This window comes from Macaca fascicularis, chromosome 1, assembly GCF_037993035.2.
Source record: "Macaca fascicularis isolate 582-1 chromosome 1, T2T-MFA8v1.1".
Taxonomy (NCBI): Eukaryota; Metazoa; Chordata; class Mammalia; order Primates; family Cercopithecidae; genus Macaca; species Macaca fascicularis.
The window spans coordinates 2,080,247-2,097,248 of NC_088375.1; the positions used below are offsets into that span (position 1 = coordinate 2,080,247).

A 17,002-nucleotide genomic window follows, 5' to 3' on the forward strand; every position below is an offset into this window, starting at 1 on the left:
TTAATTTCCGTGTATTTGTATAGTTTTCAAAATTCCTCTTTTCATTCTAGTTTTATTCCATTGTGGTCAGAGAAAATGCTTGGTATTATTTCCATTTTTGGAATGTTTTAAGACTTGTTTTGTGACCTCACATATGGTCTCTCCTTGAGAATGATCCATGTGCTGAGGAAAATAATGTGTATTGTGCAGCTGTTGTATGAAATGTTCTGTAATTATCTATTAGATCAATTTGGCATATAGTGCAGATAAGCGCTATGTTTCTTCATTGATTTTCTGTCTAGTAGGTTTGTCTGGTGCTGCAAGTGAGGTCATGAGCCGCCGTGCCCAGCCTTCGTTTAATGTTTTCACTTTGGACCAAAGTAGTTTACACACCAGAGTTATAGGGTTATTTTGTGTTTTTGTGTGTTGTTACTATTACCAGTTAATTTTGTAACTTCAGATGATGTTATTTTTTTTTTTTTTTTTTTTTTTTTTTTTTTGAGGCGGAGTTTCGCTCTGTCTCCCAGGCTGGAGTGCAGTGGCCGGATCTCAGCTCACTGCAAGCTCCGCCTCCCGAGTTTACGCCATTCTCCTGCCTCAGCCTCCCGAGTAGCTGGGACTACAGGCGCCCGCCACCACGCCCGGCTAGTTTTTTTTGTATTTTTTAGTAGAGACGGGGTTTCACCATGTTAGCCAGGATGGTCTCGATCTCCTGACCTCGTGATCCGCCCGTCTCGGCCTCCCAAAGTGCTGGGATTACAGGCTTGAGCCACCGCGCCCGGCCCAGATGATGTTATTATTAATTAATGTTCTTTTCTGATTGAAGTATTCCTTTTAGCATTTCTTGTAGGACAGGTCTGGTATTGATGAAATACCTCAGCTTTTGTTTGGCCATCTTTATTTCTCTTTATGTTTGAAGGATATTTTTGCTGGATATAATATCATAGGGTAAAGGTTTTTTTCTTTCAGCACTTTAAGTATGTCATGCCACTCTCTCTTGGCCTGTAAGGTTTCCAGTGAAAAGTCTGCGATGAGGCATATTGGAGCTTCATTGTATGTTATTTCTTTTTTTTCCCCCTTCAGCTGCTTTTAGGGTTCACATAATGGCATTTTGTTTAGTATATTTTTGTTAGGATTATGACTATGAAGGAATAAGGGCCTGTAGTATTTCATTATGCTATCTTGCTAATGTGCTTGTATAATTTTTTGCCTTAGATTTGTAAAGTATGTTATCTAGTAAGTGGAATAATTTGTTGTTTTTATTTTTTCCAGCTTTGTCTTCTTATCTTACTGAAGACATTTTGCCAGAGCAGGGTCTGCAAATTTCATTCCAAAAAGTGATGCTGAGAAGATATGAAAGATGTTGTCTTGAGAAATTACGCTTAAGGAATGACTGGGAAATTGTGGGTGAGTGGAAAGGGCAGAAGGCAAGTTATAATGGACTTGACTTATGCTCAGCAACTACTCATAACAAAAACTTTCAATGCAATAAATGTGTGAAAGGTTTTAGTAAATTTGCAAGTCTAAATAAACATAAGATAAGCCATACTGGAGAAAAACCATTCAAATGCAAAGAATGTGGCAATGTCTCTTGCATGTCTTTAATAACAACTCAACAGCAGAGAATCCATATTGGAGAGAACCCCTACCAACGTAAAAAAGGTAGCAAAGCCTTTAATGAGCGCTCATACTTTACTGACTATAAGAGAATTCATGTTGGAGAGCAACATTGCAGATGTGAAGAATGTAATAACGTCTTTAAGTCTTGCTCAAGTCTTGCTATTATTGAGAAAATTCATACTGAAAAGAAAACCTACAAATGTGAAGAATGTGGCAAAGCTTTTAACCTGTGCTCAATTCTTACTAAACATAAGAAAATTCATACTGGAGAGAAACCATACAAATGTGAAGAATGTGGCAAATCCTTTAAGTTGTTCCCATACCTTACTCAACACAAGAGAATTCATAGTGGAGAGAAACCCTACAAGTGTGAAGAATGTGGCAAAGTCTTTAAATTGTTGTCATACCTTACTCAACATAAAAGAATTCATACTGGAGAGAAAACCTTCCAATGTGAAGAATGTGGAAAAGCCTTTAACCAGAGCTCACATCTGACTGAACATAGGAGAATTCATACTGGTGAGAAACCATACAAATGTCAGGAATGTGGCAAAGCTTTTACTTGGTTCTCATACCTTATTCAGCATAAGAGAATTCATACTGGGCAGAAACCTTACATATGTGAGGAATGTGGCAAAGCTTTTACCTGGTTCTCCTACCTTAATCAACATAAGAGAATTCATACTGGAGAGAAACCCTACAAATGTGATGAATGCGGCAAAGCTTTTAACTGGTTTTCATATCTTACTAATCATAAGAGAATTCATACTGGAGAGAAACCCTACAAATGTGAAGAATGTGGCAAAGCCTTTGGCCAGAGCTCACACCTTTCTAAACATAAGACAATTCATACCAGAGAGAAACCATACAAGTGTGAGGAATGTGGCACAGCCTTTAACCACTCTGCACAACTTGCCGTACATGAGAAAATTCACACCTGAGAAAAATCCTACAAATCTAAACAATATGGCATAGTCTTTAATACCTATTCACAACTTCACAGCAGAGTATTTTTACTGAGTAAGAGTGTTACAAATGTAATGATTGTCAAAAGTCCATTTACAAACTGTAAGCCTTTGAGTGCACTAAAACGTTTAGGCTAGGAACAATACAAATAGAAAAACCGGTTCAACACCTCCACTGATATCACAGCTCTTATTGTACACAGAGGAATTTATACTGTAGGGAAACCTTCCAGTTGCTCAAACTTTATTCAACTTCAAAGACTTTGTATTGGAGAGAAACCCTACAATCGTAATAAATGCAGAAACAGCATTTGTTCAAAAAATATACCTTAGAAAACACCGGAGTGTTCACACTAAGAACTACTTTACAGATGCAGTAAATGTGAAAAAAATAACTAATCAAAAATTACATCAAAACACGTCCAAGAATTGGCCGGGTGCGGTGGCTCAAGCCTGTAATCCCAGCACTTTGGGAGGCCGAGACGGGCGGATCACGAGGTCAGGAGATCGAGACCATCCTGGCTAACACGGTGAAACCCCGTCTCTACTAAAAAATACAAAAAACTAGCCGGGCGAGGTGGCGGGCGCCTGTAGTCCCAGCTACTCGGGAGGCTGAGGCAGGAGAATGGCGGGAACCCGGGAGGCAGAGCTTGCAGTGAGCTGAGATCTGGCCACAGCACTCCAGCCTGGGCGACAGAGCGAGACTCCTTCTCAAAAAAAAAAAAAAAAAAAAAAAAAAAAAACACGTCCAAGAATTCACAGTAAAAAGCACTAAGTCACTAACACTTTCAGATATTACTGTAAATCTGAGTGTTTATTATAGAGAATAATCCAAAGTAAAGTTAAAATAAGTAGGAGATTTACCTTTTGGGGAAGTTCTAATTACATTTAAAGTATACCTTTTGGTGCCAGGCATGGTGGCTCTTTCCTATAATTGCTGCACTTTTGGATGCCGAGGTGGGGGGATTGCTTGAGCCCAGGAGTTTGGGACCAGCCTGGGCAACATGGCAAAACCTCATCTCTACAAAAAGTAAAATAAAAGCCAGGCTTGGTGGCACATGCCTGTTGTCCCAGCTACTTCGAAGGCTCAGGTGGGAGGATTGCTTGAGCCCGGAGGTTGAGGATGCAGTGAGCTGATATCTTGCAACTTCACTCCCACCTGGGCAACAGAGCAAGACCCTGTCTCAATAATAATAATAACATAATAATAGTAAAGTATACTCTGTGCATTGAAATAGTTTTAGATTTTTTGAAAAGCACATATTTATGTAATTCAAGTTTGAAATCACTTGATACCATGCCTTCATTTCTAGTGTCTATGTGAAGGCATGTGGCCTATTGTTGCTACTTGAAAGCCTTGAGAGTTTCTTCTATATTTGGGCAGGCATCATTCATCTCCTTTTCTTTGGAAGATTATGGACATTGCATTTTAAGCTTCCTGAAGAAATGTAACCGGAGAGGCTCTTTGTAGTTGTAAGTGATTCATGAGATAGGTCTTCAGAGTAATATTCTCATTATATTTAAGAAAGAAACATTTAAGTTGTCTTTAGGCCATTGTATATTAAGTGATGTGTATCCTGCCACCAGCGTTGACCTATCTCACCTTAGTGTTATGGTTGTGGGTGACTAAAGGTAACAATACAATAGTGGGTGACATGGTGGAGTAGTATCTCTAATGATCCCTTCTCGCAGTGGCATTAAACTTCGAATAATTTGAAAAATATTGTTCCCACAAGTTACACTTTCATTCTGTTTGCTCTTTTTGTAATGACAGTGTCATTATTAGGGCTATAATAAAGCCTATATAGGATTATAATCAAAGACCATATATTTCTGAATCTTAAAGGACTATTAACAAAGTTTTATCTTACATTTTTCTTTTAACATGTGACCTCTCTGGCTTGCAAAACATATACATACTTTTAGTTTTGGTTTATATGGAGATAAATATATAAATATATTACTCTGAAGATAATTGTTAGGTGTAAGAAATTATGAAGCAAGTAATATGTTTGAAGTAAGTACATACCTGTTTTCAGAATAAAAGAAAAATGTTGGAACCAAACATAATTTTAAAAGTATGGATAATTTATTAGCAAACTAGAAACCTCAAAAATGTTGAAGGCAGATCTGTTTTCAATGCTTTGTATTGAATGCATTTCTCTAAAATCTTATTGCACTTTTTTCAGAATTTCCCTGTGAAAATCCTGTTTTTACTTTTATGTTGCTTGTGCTAGAGATAACATATAATCTTCTTGTTCCAAAATTCATGAAGAATTTCTTACGTGATCTTCTCAGGGATTATAATAATGATTTTATGAAACTTATTGGTGCTTCCAAAATAATCTTAAGATGTGAGTAATTCCACAGTGAGTGTATTTTCATTGTACTTAATTAATACATTTCCATTTTTCCATTATTAGAGAACACTATTCAAGCCAACTTTTTTTTGTTTGTTTCTTCCACTTTTCTGAATTGCAGTAATTGAGTTTATTGACTCTATTGGGCAATTTGTTCAGGTAAACACTTTGGAGGCTTTATAAGTTATAGGCTTATTTTGACATAAAAATGAAGTGAAGAAACATAGGGCAGTGCTAAATATGTAATAGATGCTCCATAATTAGCAATAAATATTCCTGTTGGAGTGAATTTGTACCTCCAGATAAGAGATTGGAAATATCCAGGATGAAGACCTGGCATTGATTCTGCATGCAGAGAAGGGACTTCTGTACCCAGGCTGCACAGTTGACTCTCTCTAAAGAGGAGGTCTGCTTTTATTTCCAAATTATCTTTTTTTTGTGGTCTCTTTTTCTTTTTTTTTTTTTTCTTTTTTTTTTTTTTTGAGACAGAGTCTCGCTCTGTAGCCCAGGCTGGAGTGCAGTGGCCGGATCTCAGCTCACTGCAAGCTCCGCCTCCCGGGTTCCCGCCATTCTCCTGCCTCAGCCTCCCGAGTAGCTGGGACTACAGGAGCCGCCACCTCGCCCGGCTAGTTTTTTGTATTTTTTAATAGAGACGGGGTTTCACCGGGTTAGCCAGGATGGTCTCGATCTCCTGACCTCGTGATCCGCCCGTCTCGGCCTCCCAAAGTGCTGGGATTACAGGCTTGAGCCACCGCGCCCGGCCTTGTGGTCTCTTTTTCTTTGTTCCCAACTACTTACGTATTCTAGCTCTCTTCCTTTTTTTTTTTTTCCCTTAAAAACCTGTGTTATGGCTACACTTTCTCACTGTTCTCCACACAATATGTCATTTTATATAGTACTTTGTACCTTCTAACAGGAAGTTTAGACTTTCTCTTTTTCTTCTTTTGTTTTTTGGGTTTTTTAAATTTTGTTTTGTTTTGTTTTTTTTGGAGACATGGTCTCACTGTGTCACCCAGGCTGGTGTGCAGTGGTGTAATCTCGGCTTACTGCAACCTCTGCCTCCCAGACTCAAGCAATCATCTCACCTCAGCCCCCTGAGTAGCTGGGACTACAAGTGTACACCCCCACACTTGGCTAATTTTTTTTTTAGTAGAGATGAGGTTTTACCATGTTACCCACGCTTGTCTTGAACTCCTAAGCTCAAGTGACTGACTTGCCTTGGCTTCCTAAAGTGCTGGGATTACAGGTATGAGCCACACCTGGCCTGGAAATTTGAAATTTTTTAATGTGATGATAGATTTTTGTTGGGTTTGTTTTTTTGAGACTGAGTCTCACCCTGTCGCCCAGGCTGGAGTACAGTGGTGTGATCTTGGCTCTGCAACCTCCGCCTCCTGGGTTCAAGCAAGTCTCCTGCCTCCGTCTGCCAAGTAGCTGGGATTACAGGCACGTGCCACCATGCCTGGCTAATTTTTGTATTTTTAGTAGAGATGGGGCTTCTGCATGGTGGCCACGCTGGTCTTGAACTCCTGACCTCAGGTGATCCACCTGCCTTGGCCTCTCAAAGTGCTGGGATTATAGGCATGAGCCACTGTGGCCAGCCAATAGATTGATTTTTAACTGGAGAGTTTGAGGTCATTTATGTGTTACAAAACTGACATTGTGATCATAGCTTACTGCAGTCTCAACCTCCCAGGCTCAAGTTATCCTCTCACCTTAGTTCCCTGGGTAGCTAGGAGTACAGCCACATGCCACCACGCCCAGCTAAATTTTTTATTGTTTTGTAGAAATGAAGTCTCACTGTATTTTCCAGGCTGGTCTCAAGCTCCTGCACTCAAGCAACCCCCTACCTCAGCCTTCCCAAGTGCTGGGGTGACAGGCTGAGCTGCCGCGCCCCGCCACACACAATTCTTTTTTTTTTTTTTTTTTAAGACGGAGTCTCGCTCTGTCGCCCAGACTGGAGTGCGGTGGCACGATCTTGGCTCACTGCAAGCTCCGCCTCCCGGGTTCACGCCATTCTCCTGCCTCAGCCTCCCGAGTAGCTGGGACTACAGGTGCCCGCCACCACGCCCGGCTAATTTTTGTATTTTTAGTAGAGACGGGGTTTCACTGTGTTAGCCAGGATGGTCTCAATCTCCTGACCTCGTGATCCGCCCGTCTCAGCCTCCCAAAGTGCTGGGATGACAGGCCTGAGCCACCGCGCCCGGCCAAGCAACACTCTTAATGGAGGAGAGGGATGCACTATCCATGGGCCAGAGAATTAAATCGGGCAGTTAGCATTGTTTGTTTGTTAAAAGAAAATATTTGAAAATCCTGACACAAAGTGTGGTGAATGTATAATTAATTAGAATAGGCCAAGCTTTAATAACATTGAACTATGTATTGTAAGCGCTATGTAAATAAACATGTCAGAATTTGGAAATCTCTGAAGAGCAAATGTATCTTAGAAATTCTTAAGGAGAGTTAATGATAAATGGATAATTTTGAATTTAATTTTCCATGAAACACTTATAGCACACGTTATGTTTCCATGCAGAACCTATTTTTAAATGTGTACGTTATGTTGAGCAATAATAGAATGACCTCTGTGGATTTAAAATTTGAAATAATCTTTTTTTTTTTTTTTGAGATGAAGTTTCACCCTTATTGCCCAGGCTGTAGTGCAATGGCACAATCTTGGCTCACCACAACCTCTGCCTCCCGGGTTCAAGTGATTTTTCTGCCTCAGCCTCTCAAGTAACTGGAAGTACAGGCATGCGCCACCACGCCCAGCTAATTTTGTATTTTTAGTAGAGTCAGGGTTTCTCCATGTTGGTCAGGCTGGTCCCAAACTCCCAACCTCAAGTGATCCACCCACCTCAGCCTCTCAAAGTGCTGAAATTACAGGCATGAGCCACTGTGCCTGGCGTGAAATAATCTTTCTTTTAGATTTATTTTTGCAATCTTGAGAAATTTTTTAATTTCTTCCTATATTTCACTGGGTGCAGTTCACAGTCCATAGTCTTCATTCTTAATCACCTAACTAGCCAACTGCTTGGTCATTCACTCTAAAGACATCTCAGAGATCATGGTAGCTTTTGGATTAAAACATTTCCTCGGCCGGGCGTGGTGGCTCATGCCTGTAATCCCAGCACTTTGGGAGGCCAAGAGCGGGCAGATCACCTGAGGTCAAGAGTTCAAGACCAGCCTGGCCAACATGGTGAAAGCCTGTCTCTACTAAAAATATAAAAACTAGCCGGGCGTGGTGGTAGACGCCTGTAATTCCAGCTACTAGGGAGGCTGAGGCAGGAGAATTGCTTGAACCCAGGAGACGTAGGTTGCAGTGAGCCAACACAGTGCCACTGCACTCCAGCCTCACTGACAGAGTGAGACTCTGTCTCAACAAAACAAAAAACAAAACAAAAAACAAACCAACATTTCCTCAGTGATTTTGGGTGCTAAATTCTTTTCTATGTTTCTACAGTAGCCAAATTGGGACCATTAGCACTGCCAGCTTCTTTACTGTTTTCTATACCATCACCATCAGGAACAGCAACTCCAGGTACCCCAAGCTTAAAGTAACAGTTCTAAATTACTTTGGTCGTTCCCATGTTCTGTGCTAGGCCTTGAGCACACTGGGAAATACCTGAGTTCCTATACTGATGACGGACTAATAGAACAAAAACATCACAAAAACTTTATTTTTGAGTCTTTTCCACTGAGTTTATGAGAAAGACAGAAACATTTATTTCCCAAATAGTCCCAAATATTATATATTTCAAAATTTGGGAAATATTTCTTTCAATATTTGGGAAATAAAGACGTCTTCTCAACCTACTGATTTTTTGTAGATGTATATCCAGTAGTAAAATTGCTGCATCATATGGTAGCTCTATTTTGAATTTGTTTTGCAGAAATCATCATACTGTTTTTTACAGTGGCTGTATTAGTTCACATTCACACCAACAGTGTGCTAGCATTTTTCTTTTCCCACACTTTTGCCAACACTTACCTTCTGTCTTTTTGATTGTAGTCATTCTAACAAGAGTGAGGTGATATCTCATAGCAGTTCTGATTTGCCTTTCCTTGATGATTATTGATGAACATTTAAAAATATATGTGTTGGTCATTTGTAGGTCTTTTGAAAAACATATTTAGATATTTTACCCATTTTTAATATCTTTTTGTTATATAGTTTAAGTTTTTATGTATTTTCAATATTAACCCATCTGACATATAATTTGAATATTTTTTCATTCTTTGGTTGTCTCATCATTTCATTGATTGTACCTGGTGCTGAATAGAAGCTGTTTAGTTGAAAGAAGTTTCATTTATTTTTACTTGTGTTGCCTGGGATTTTTACATTAAATCTAAAAAATTATTGCCCAGACTATTGTCATGGTACTTTTACCTTATGTTTTCTCATAATAGTTTCAGAGTTTCAGGATGGCTGTGATGAGTATACAATGATGTGAACGCACTTAATGCCTCTAAAATGTACACTCAAAAGTGGGTAAACTTGGTCGGATGCGGTGGTTCACTGCTGTAATCCCAGCAGTTTGGGAGTCTGAGGCTGGTGGATCAATTGTGGTCAGGAGTTTGAGACCAACCTGGCCAACATGGTGAAACCCCGTCTCTACCAAAAAATACAAAAATCAGTAGTGTGTGGTGGTGTACGCCTGCAATCTCAGCTGCTTGGGAGGATGAAACACGAGAATCACCAGAACCCGGGAGATGGTAATTGCAGCGCACTGAGATTGCGCCACTGCACTCCAGCCTGAGCGACAGAGTGAGATTCTGTCTCAAAAAAAAAAAAAAAAGTGGTGGGGAGCAAATCTTAGAGTTTGCATATTTCATTACTGCTTTAAAAAGTGAAATTAACAGCTTTAGGTATAACAGCCAAATAGTACAGGTCTATAGGAAGTGACTAAATGTATCATTTTATAAGGATAAAATCAGTCTTTAAAGGCCATTTAAAAATATATAACTGATTGATAAATTATGTATTCAAACAAAACATAAGATTTTTTTTTTTTTTTTTTTTGAGACGGAGTCTTGCACTGTTGCCCAGACTGGAGTGCAGTGGCGCGATGGCTCACTGCAAGCTTCGCCTCCTGGGTTCACGCCATTCTCCTGCCTCAGCCTCCCGAGTAGCTGGGACTACAGGCGCCTGCCACCACGCCCAGCTAATTTTTTTTTTTTTTTTTTTTTTTTTTTTAGTGGAGATGGGGTTTCACCGTGTTAGCCAGGATGGTCTCCATCTCCTGACCTCGTGATCTGCCCGCCTCGGCCTCTCAAAGTGCTGGAATTACAGGCGTGAGCCACTGCACCTGGCCAGCATAAGATTTTTATGTGAGTAATTGGGAAGGCTTCTATAAATATAAGGTAAAAATTAACGAGTTATTTAGAATGACATATTTTAATTTTTTTAGAAAAATTAAACAGTCAAATTATAATTTAGTCATGGGGATAATTCATTTTAAAGAATACTCAAAACTAACAATTATGAGCAAATTATATGAAACAAAAAGATTGCCTAAAAATAAATTTCTCAACCATATTCATAGTTTAAGAAATATGACTAGATTTGGAATGAGAAATTCATTTAGATAATTTCACCTAGCGAATGGGTAGTAAAGATTTCAGTAACATTTCCGAGGCTATCAATGAAAAATAATTTTCAAGGGGGTAAAAGTAGAGGAGAGCTGAAGGAGGCCTCAAGGATCTGTGTGGTATGATGCACATCCTTCCTTGAAATGGCAAAATCAAAAGCCCAGTCCCCTGGTTGAGATTCTTCTAATTAGGTAAATTACCCAGGATGCTATCCTGGCTGTGAAAAGCAGAATCAGGAGAAATGAGGGCTGTATTCTAAGTCTGGGTGTGGTCCCGTACCCCTCAAACCTCCATTGTCACCACCACCATCTTCTCCACATCTTCCCCCATATCACCCCCAAAGCAACAGGAACAATTCTAAAAACAGCCCCCCCAAAGGACCCTATTTTTGAATTATCTCCCCTCTTGGATCTCAGTGTTTCCTCCAGGTGTGTTCACACAGAGCAGGTCTCTAGGATCTGAGACAGATTCCAGAGGAAAGACTTCAGATCCTAGCCCAGGTTACATGTGTATTCCTGGAATGGATATGTACCTGACTACTGTAGACTTTGAACGGTCGTCAGGCTTCCAAGGTGAAACCATAGAAGTCCAACACACATGACCTCGTTTCTCACATTTGGATAAACAGGACCAGAGTCCACTTAAAAGCATTCATGATCACTGTGTATCTTACTGCATCCCATGCGGGCCACTGTCTTTACTGGAGAACATCATTGTACTGTGCGGCCAGACAAGTTCTTCAAGTCATTTCCCTGGACAAGCGGCTTTGGAAACACCTGAAAATTTGCAACAAAAGCAGACCAGACTGCTGAGTGAATAACATGAAGGAGAGGCCCAGCAACCTGTTATCCTACAGCCCTCCAGGTGGCTCCCGCCCATTCTACGTGCAGCAGCCTCTGCAGTACCTAAGCCATAGTTTATCCTGAGTTAGTGTAGTCATACTAGGAATACACCATACACATGTGGTAACATTAGAGTTGGACTCAAAACTCCGAAAATATGTGAACAAAAACAGGTCTGACCGACTCCACAGGCTTTATTGGTTTCTTGCTCTTTCCCATCTTCCTTCACTGCTTCCTTCTGTTCCTGGGATCACCCCCTTCAAGTAAATCACTTTTATGTGTCGCATCATCATAATGCAAATTAAAGCACTGTAATTTATTGAACATTTTATCAAAATGTAAAACATTACAAAAGATTAACAGGTTATGTTTGATTGTGGGATTGAATACTACATTCTCACTGTTGCGTTTGATCATTTTCATTACAAAGTCATAAGTAATCAAATGATTAGACAGCTCTTTAGTTAAATGTGTAAGAATAAGCATTCCATTTACATACATAATTGTGAATCTGGGATGAACGTATTCTGAATTTGAGGGTTTTTTTTCATAACACCCTGTTCCAGTGCACAAGGTAAATAGGCTTTTTGTCAGAACTCATGATAGTGCAAGTAGCAGCAGCCACTGCCAGTCGCGTTCTCATGTGTTCTGCTGTGCTACAGAGAAATGTTTCTGCTTATATTGGTGGCCAAGTGATAGCGTCCTGCTCAATGAGATTCAGAGAGAAGTGCCTGAAGAGGTTGGCCTTCTCTGAGTTAAAAACACTGGTTTTTAATAAAATTCCCTGTGTCCTCTCAGCTTCACATTTTTCTCCTTGTTGCTGTGTGGCATGTGGTTTGATTGCCTGGAGGTGGATCAGCCAACTTGGGCTCGCTCGAGCACAATGACCAGGTGTAGACAATTTCAGAGACAGGAAATGGAAAGAAACTGGTAAACTATAATGTCACTGCACTTCTGTATCAGTTCTGCTGCCCAAGTACGTGAGAGTACACCTTATATATTCTGATACTATACAAAAGTCTTTTCTTTATAGTTGAACACAAGCTAATTGCTTCAGAATGAGAAGTATGAAAGTTTTTAGAATCAAAATGAAATCACCAATGTCATAAAAACTCTGACAAATAGACATGCTGGAAGAAAGTGTTCTTAAGCTTATATGCCTGATAACAAAACCATCCTAAAAGACTTTTTAAAACCTTATCCTTTCGCCGGGCGTGGTGGCTCATGCTTGTAATCCCAGCACTTTTGGAGGCCGAGGCAGGCAGATCATGAGGTCAGGCTTTCGAAACCAGGCTGCCCAATGTGGCAAAATCCCATCTCTACTAAAAATACGAAAATTAGCCGGGCGTGGTGACAGGCACCTGTAGTCTCAGCTACTCAGGAGGCTGAGACAGGAGAATTGCTTGACCCCAGGAGGCGGAGGTTGCAGTGAGCTGAGATCACGCCACTGCACTCCAGCCTGGGTGATAGACCAAGACTCCATCTCAAAAACAAAAAACAAAACAAAAAAAAAACGGTTATCCTTTCATAAAGACCTTCACAACCTTGTACAAAACATTTCTATCGAGCCATTAAAATACCACTGGGCACTGAAGAGTAGATTTATTTGGGCATATATGAAAGTTTTTGTTAGCTGGCACAAAGCTGTGTCTTACATTTATATCTGGGGCTTGAGGGAGCATAAAAAATGCTTATAAACTTTGCAAATGACAGGGAACTGGGAATGATAGAAAATGTGTGTAATTGATCTGAGGTGGACTTCATAAGTATTGATATACTTTAGATATGTGTCCCTGCCCAAATCTCATATTGAATTGTAAATTTATAATGTCTAAAGTCTAAAAAGTAGCTGCTTCTCATTCTGGTTTTCTGAATTTTATAAAGGCAAATAAATTTTCAATCTGATTTGGGGGTCTCTTATTTGGCTTTGCATTTTCTCTTCAGGATAAATACAGTGTAACTTATTCCTTTCTTCAAATGTTGTTTATTTATAGCAAATGTGGCCTACTACATCATTCCCACTGAAATAGAATATCTTATGTCTTTGAATGCCTCAAAGGAATTTAAAGAAATAATAACTGATCCTTGAGCACATATACCTACAGGGATATAGCAATCAGTGAGCTAAAGAATTAGCTAACTAAAAAATTGTTTTGCAAATGTAGAAATGACTATTTTCTTTTTTTTTTTTTTCTTTGAGACGGAGTCTTGCTCTGTCGCCAGGCTGGAGTGCAGTGGCGCAATCTCGGCTCACTGCAAGCTCCACCTCCTGGGTTCACGCCATTCTCCTGCCTCAGCCTCCTGGGTAGCTGGGACTACAGGCGCCCACCACCATGCCCAGCTAATTTTTTGTATTTTTAGTAGAGACGGGATTTCACTGTGTTAGCCAGGGTGGTCTCGATCTCCTGACCTCGTGATCCTCCCGCCTTGGCCTCCCAAGGTGCTGGGATTACAGGAGTGAGCCACCACACCTGGCCAGAAATGACTATTTCATTCTTGTTCTGGTGCTTCTGTAACCTTGTGTTCTGTCCCGCATGTGGACAATGTCCCTTATCTAGTTTCTGCATAGATTTCAAGAAAGACATAAGGACAAGTTTGTCACATCGCACATCAGTGAAGATGCAGCTTAGGGCAGCAACATTACACACCAATTATAAACCAATAAAGTTCTCCTCCCTCGCTCTCCCTCAGCCTCTCCCTCACCAGCCAGTATCAGCAGATGGTCTATCTCATCCTTCATGGGAAAACAGAAATTGTTCAGCTTATGCTTGGTAAGCCTCTCTCCCTCAACCTTAAGATTTACCTTCAGAGATGCTCATTGCTTCCTTCTTTCCCACTGCCTAATAGAATAAGTTCTCTTCGCTTTCACCTCTTTTGAGACTTGGCCTCTTTAAAGATTCACTTTTGTTTTAGTTATCTTCGATTTTTCTTTCACTTGGCTTAATTCCCTCAGAGACATAATCATTTTCTTGATACTGTGTCTCCTGCTCAGTTTACACCTTAGCTTACTCCTTAGTGTCAGTCTTGGGAGGGTTGTATATGCTTCCTAGCTCCTCTGCCTCATGATTACTCCTCAGCCCTCTGCATTTGCATGCCAAACTCTGAACTTTCATGTTCTCAGCATGTTAGTAAAATAGCGTTCTTGTTTCATTTTACTTAAGTTAGAAGCACTTTGTTATTGCTCCCACAGCCCTCGGTCCAAAACTTCAGTGCATTGTAATTGTTAAAATCCTCAGCACATTGTATTTTAATGGTCTGTGTTCATATGTTTCCTCAGTAGACTAAGTTTCTAAAAGGCAGAAAAATGCATTTATATAGATTGCCTATTCCCTTTGGAGTTAAATGTAGGTCATGACACATAAATATATGGAAAATACATTATTCAATAAATTAATAATAAATACTGGTGGATGTAAGTGTTCCATAGTTACAATTTCTGCTTATATTCATTTTGCCAACAGTATGTCACTCATTTATTTATTTATGAATGCAGTACATATTCGCGGAATGCCTACACTGTCATAAAGTCTGTCCGAAAAATTGGTATATACGGTGAATGACAATATATGTAAGGTTCCTTAGCTATGGAGCTCACAGTGTGGTTAAAGGAGACTAATAATAAATGCAAAAACAACTAATTAAGATGCTTTCAAGTAATACTGGAGAAGAAAGATGAAAGGAGTCAGCCATACGAAGACCTGGAGAGAGACCATTCCAATCACCGGAAGTTACAAGGTTGAAAAGAATCCAAAGCAAAGGAAAGCTGGCCATGTTCCAGAAAAGTCAGTGAGGCCCTTGTGGCCATGGGTCAACAAGAGGGGTGGCGAGAGGAATGAAATGCCTGGGACTAGATGTGCTGCTTTTCTGGAAAGATGTAGGCTAGACAATGTCAACTTACCAAGCTTATTTCTATCTCAGAGTCCTCATGTACCTGTTATTCCATATCCACGTTGATTTTCCCTTTTCCCATTATCCTAGGAAACAAGGCATCTCCTCTCCCTCTCACCTGAATATTACTCTTCTGTTATCCCCACTCTCTTTTATAGTATAATATCTACATTTTTTATTTTAATTGTGGTTTTAAAAAGCCACATAATATGAAATTTACTCCCTTAAGAAAATTTTAGATGTATGATACAATATAGCTATATGTACATGGTAGTCCACAGATCTCTAGAACTTTTTTAGTACATTTGATCTTTGCCTCTCTGTTTCTTCTCCCCAGAGGTAAAAACAGGTGTTCATCTACTGTATCTTAGCTCTGGAGGGACTCATAACCCAGTATTTGGAATCCTAGACCAGAATTCTGATATTCCAGTGCATGCCAGAGATACTCTTGCTGGTCTTTGTGCTGGTCTTTGGGCTGGTCTTTGGATGGTCTTTGGGCTGGTCTTTGGATGGTCTTTGTGCTGGTCTTTGTGCTGATCTTTGGGCTGGTCTTTGGGTGGTCTTTGGACTGGTCTTCGGGTGGTCTTTGTGCTGGTCTTTGGGCTGGTCTTCGGGTGGTCTTTGTGCTGGTCTTTGGATGGTCTTTGTGCTGGTCTTTGTGCTGGTCTTTGGGTGGTCTTTGTGCTGGTCTTTGGGTGGTCTTTGGACTGGTCTTTGGGTGGTCTTTGTGCTGGTCTTTGTGCTGGTCTTCGGGTGGTCTTTGGGTGGTCTTTGGGTGGTCTTTGTGCTGGTCTTTGTGCTGGTCTTTGGGTGGTCTTTGGGCTGGTCTTTGGGCTGGTCTTTGTGCTGGTCTTTGGGTGGTCTTTGGGCTGGTCTTTGTGCTGGTCTTTGGGTGGTCTTTGGGTGGTCTTTGGGCTGGTCTTTGGGTGGTCTTTGGGCGGTCTTCCTGAATAACTGATAGTAAGGTGCTCCTGCAGCGTAGCTCAGACTCTTTCCTCACAAGCTCTGTGGGTTCTTGTTAACATGTAATAAGTTTTTTGTTGTTGTTTTTCGTTTGTTTGTTTTGGTTTTGGTTTTTTTATTCCAAGTAAGCTAGGCAGTTAATTCACAGTTAACAATGAATGGCCTGGAAAATTTCATTACCCAAGCCTTACATTATCAACACATCTGCTTATGAAAAAAATACTTAAAAGAGTGGCCTAAATATGCAAATTATTATTTCCAGGAAGAAGGAAACCACTGACAGGCAACCTGGGAGGGAGTGAGTGGGTGTACTGAGGCCATGAAAGGCACCGACATTCACACATAATAAGGTCATAAAAAGGAATTCACATCTATCGAGTACGTACATGGGCCAGGTATAATTTGGTTCTTAAGACGCACCAGCTTTGGAGTCCGTCAGAACTGGATTTGAATCCCAGTTCCATCATTCATCATTATGTGATTGTGGATGTGTTTTTAACCCCTCTGATCTTCAGTTTTCTCATCTATAAAAGATGCCTTTTTCAAGTTGTTATGAGGCTTAAATAAGGTATTTGTGTACAAATCTGGGCAAAATGCCTGTAATTTTGTGTCTAATACATGGAAGAGTATCATCCTTCTCTCATTTAATTTTTAGAGCAAACAAAGTCTGTGGTAATCATTTTTTATGGTTAAATTAAGGATCAGAAAGATTAAATCACTGTAGCCACATAGCAACTCACAGTACACATTCACATGATAATTGCTAGTTGCAAGTAGCAATGATAATCACATAATC

General features: G+C 40.2%; 1 protein-coding gene across 6 annotated transcripts in view; it reads left to right on the forward strand.

The window, feature by feature from the left end:
* The window catches only part of ZNF695 (zinc finger protein 695), a 47,733-nt gene extending 32,945 nt beyond the window's left edge, over positions 1 to 14,788 (forward strand). For 5 of the 6 annotated variants that reach the window (XM_074024004.1, XM_045390701.3, XM_074025082.1 and 2 more), the window contains one exon: positions 1,252 to 7,343. In XM_074024004.1, the coding sequence (XP_073880105.1) occupies positions 1,252 to 2,540 (1,289 nt within the window). In that variant the 3' untranslated portion in view covers positions 2,541 to 7,343. Of the gene's footprint in view, positions 1 to 1,251; positions 7,344 to 14,046 lie in introns of those variants that run through there. The other variant, XM_074025821.1, reaches the window with a different exon arrangement.
* Positions 14,789 to 17,002: the final 2,214 nt, after the last annotated feature.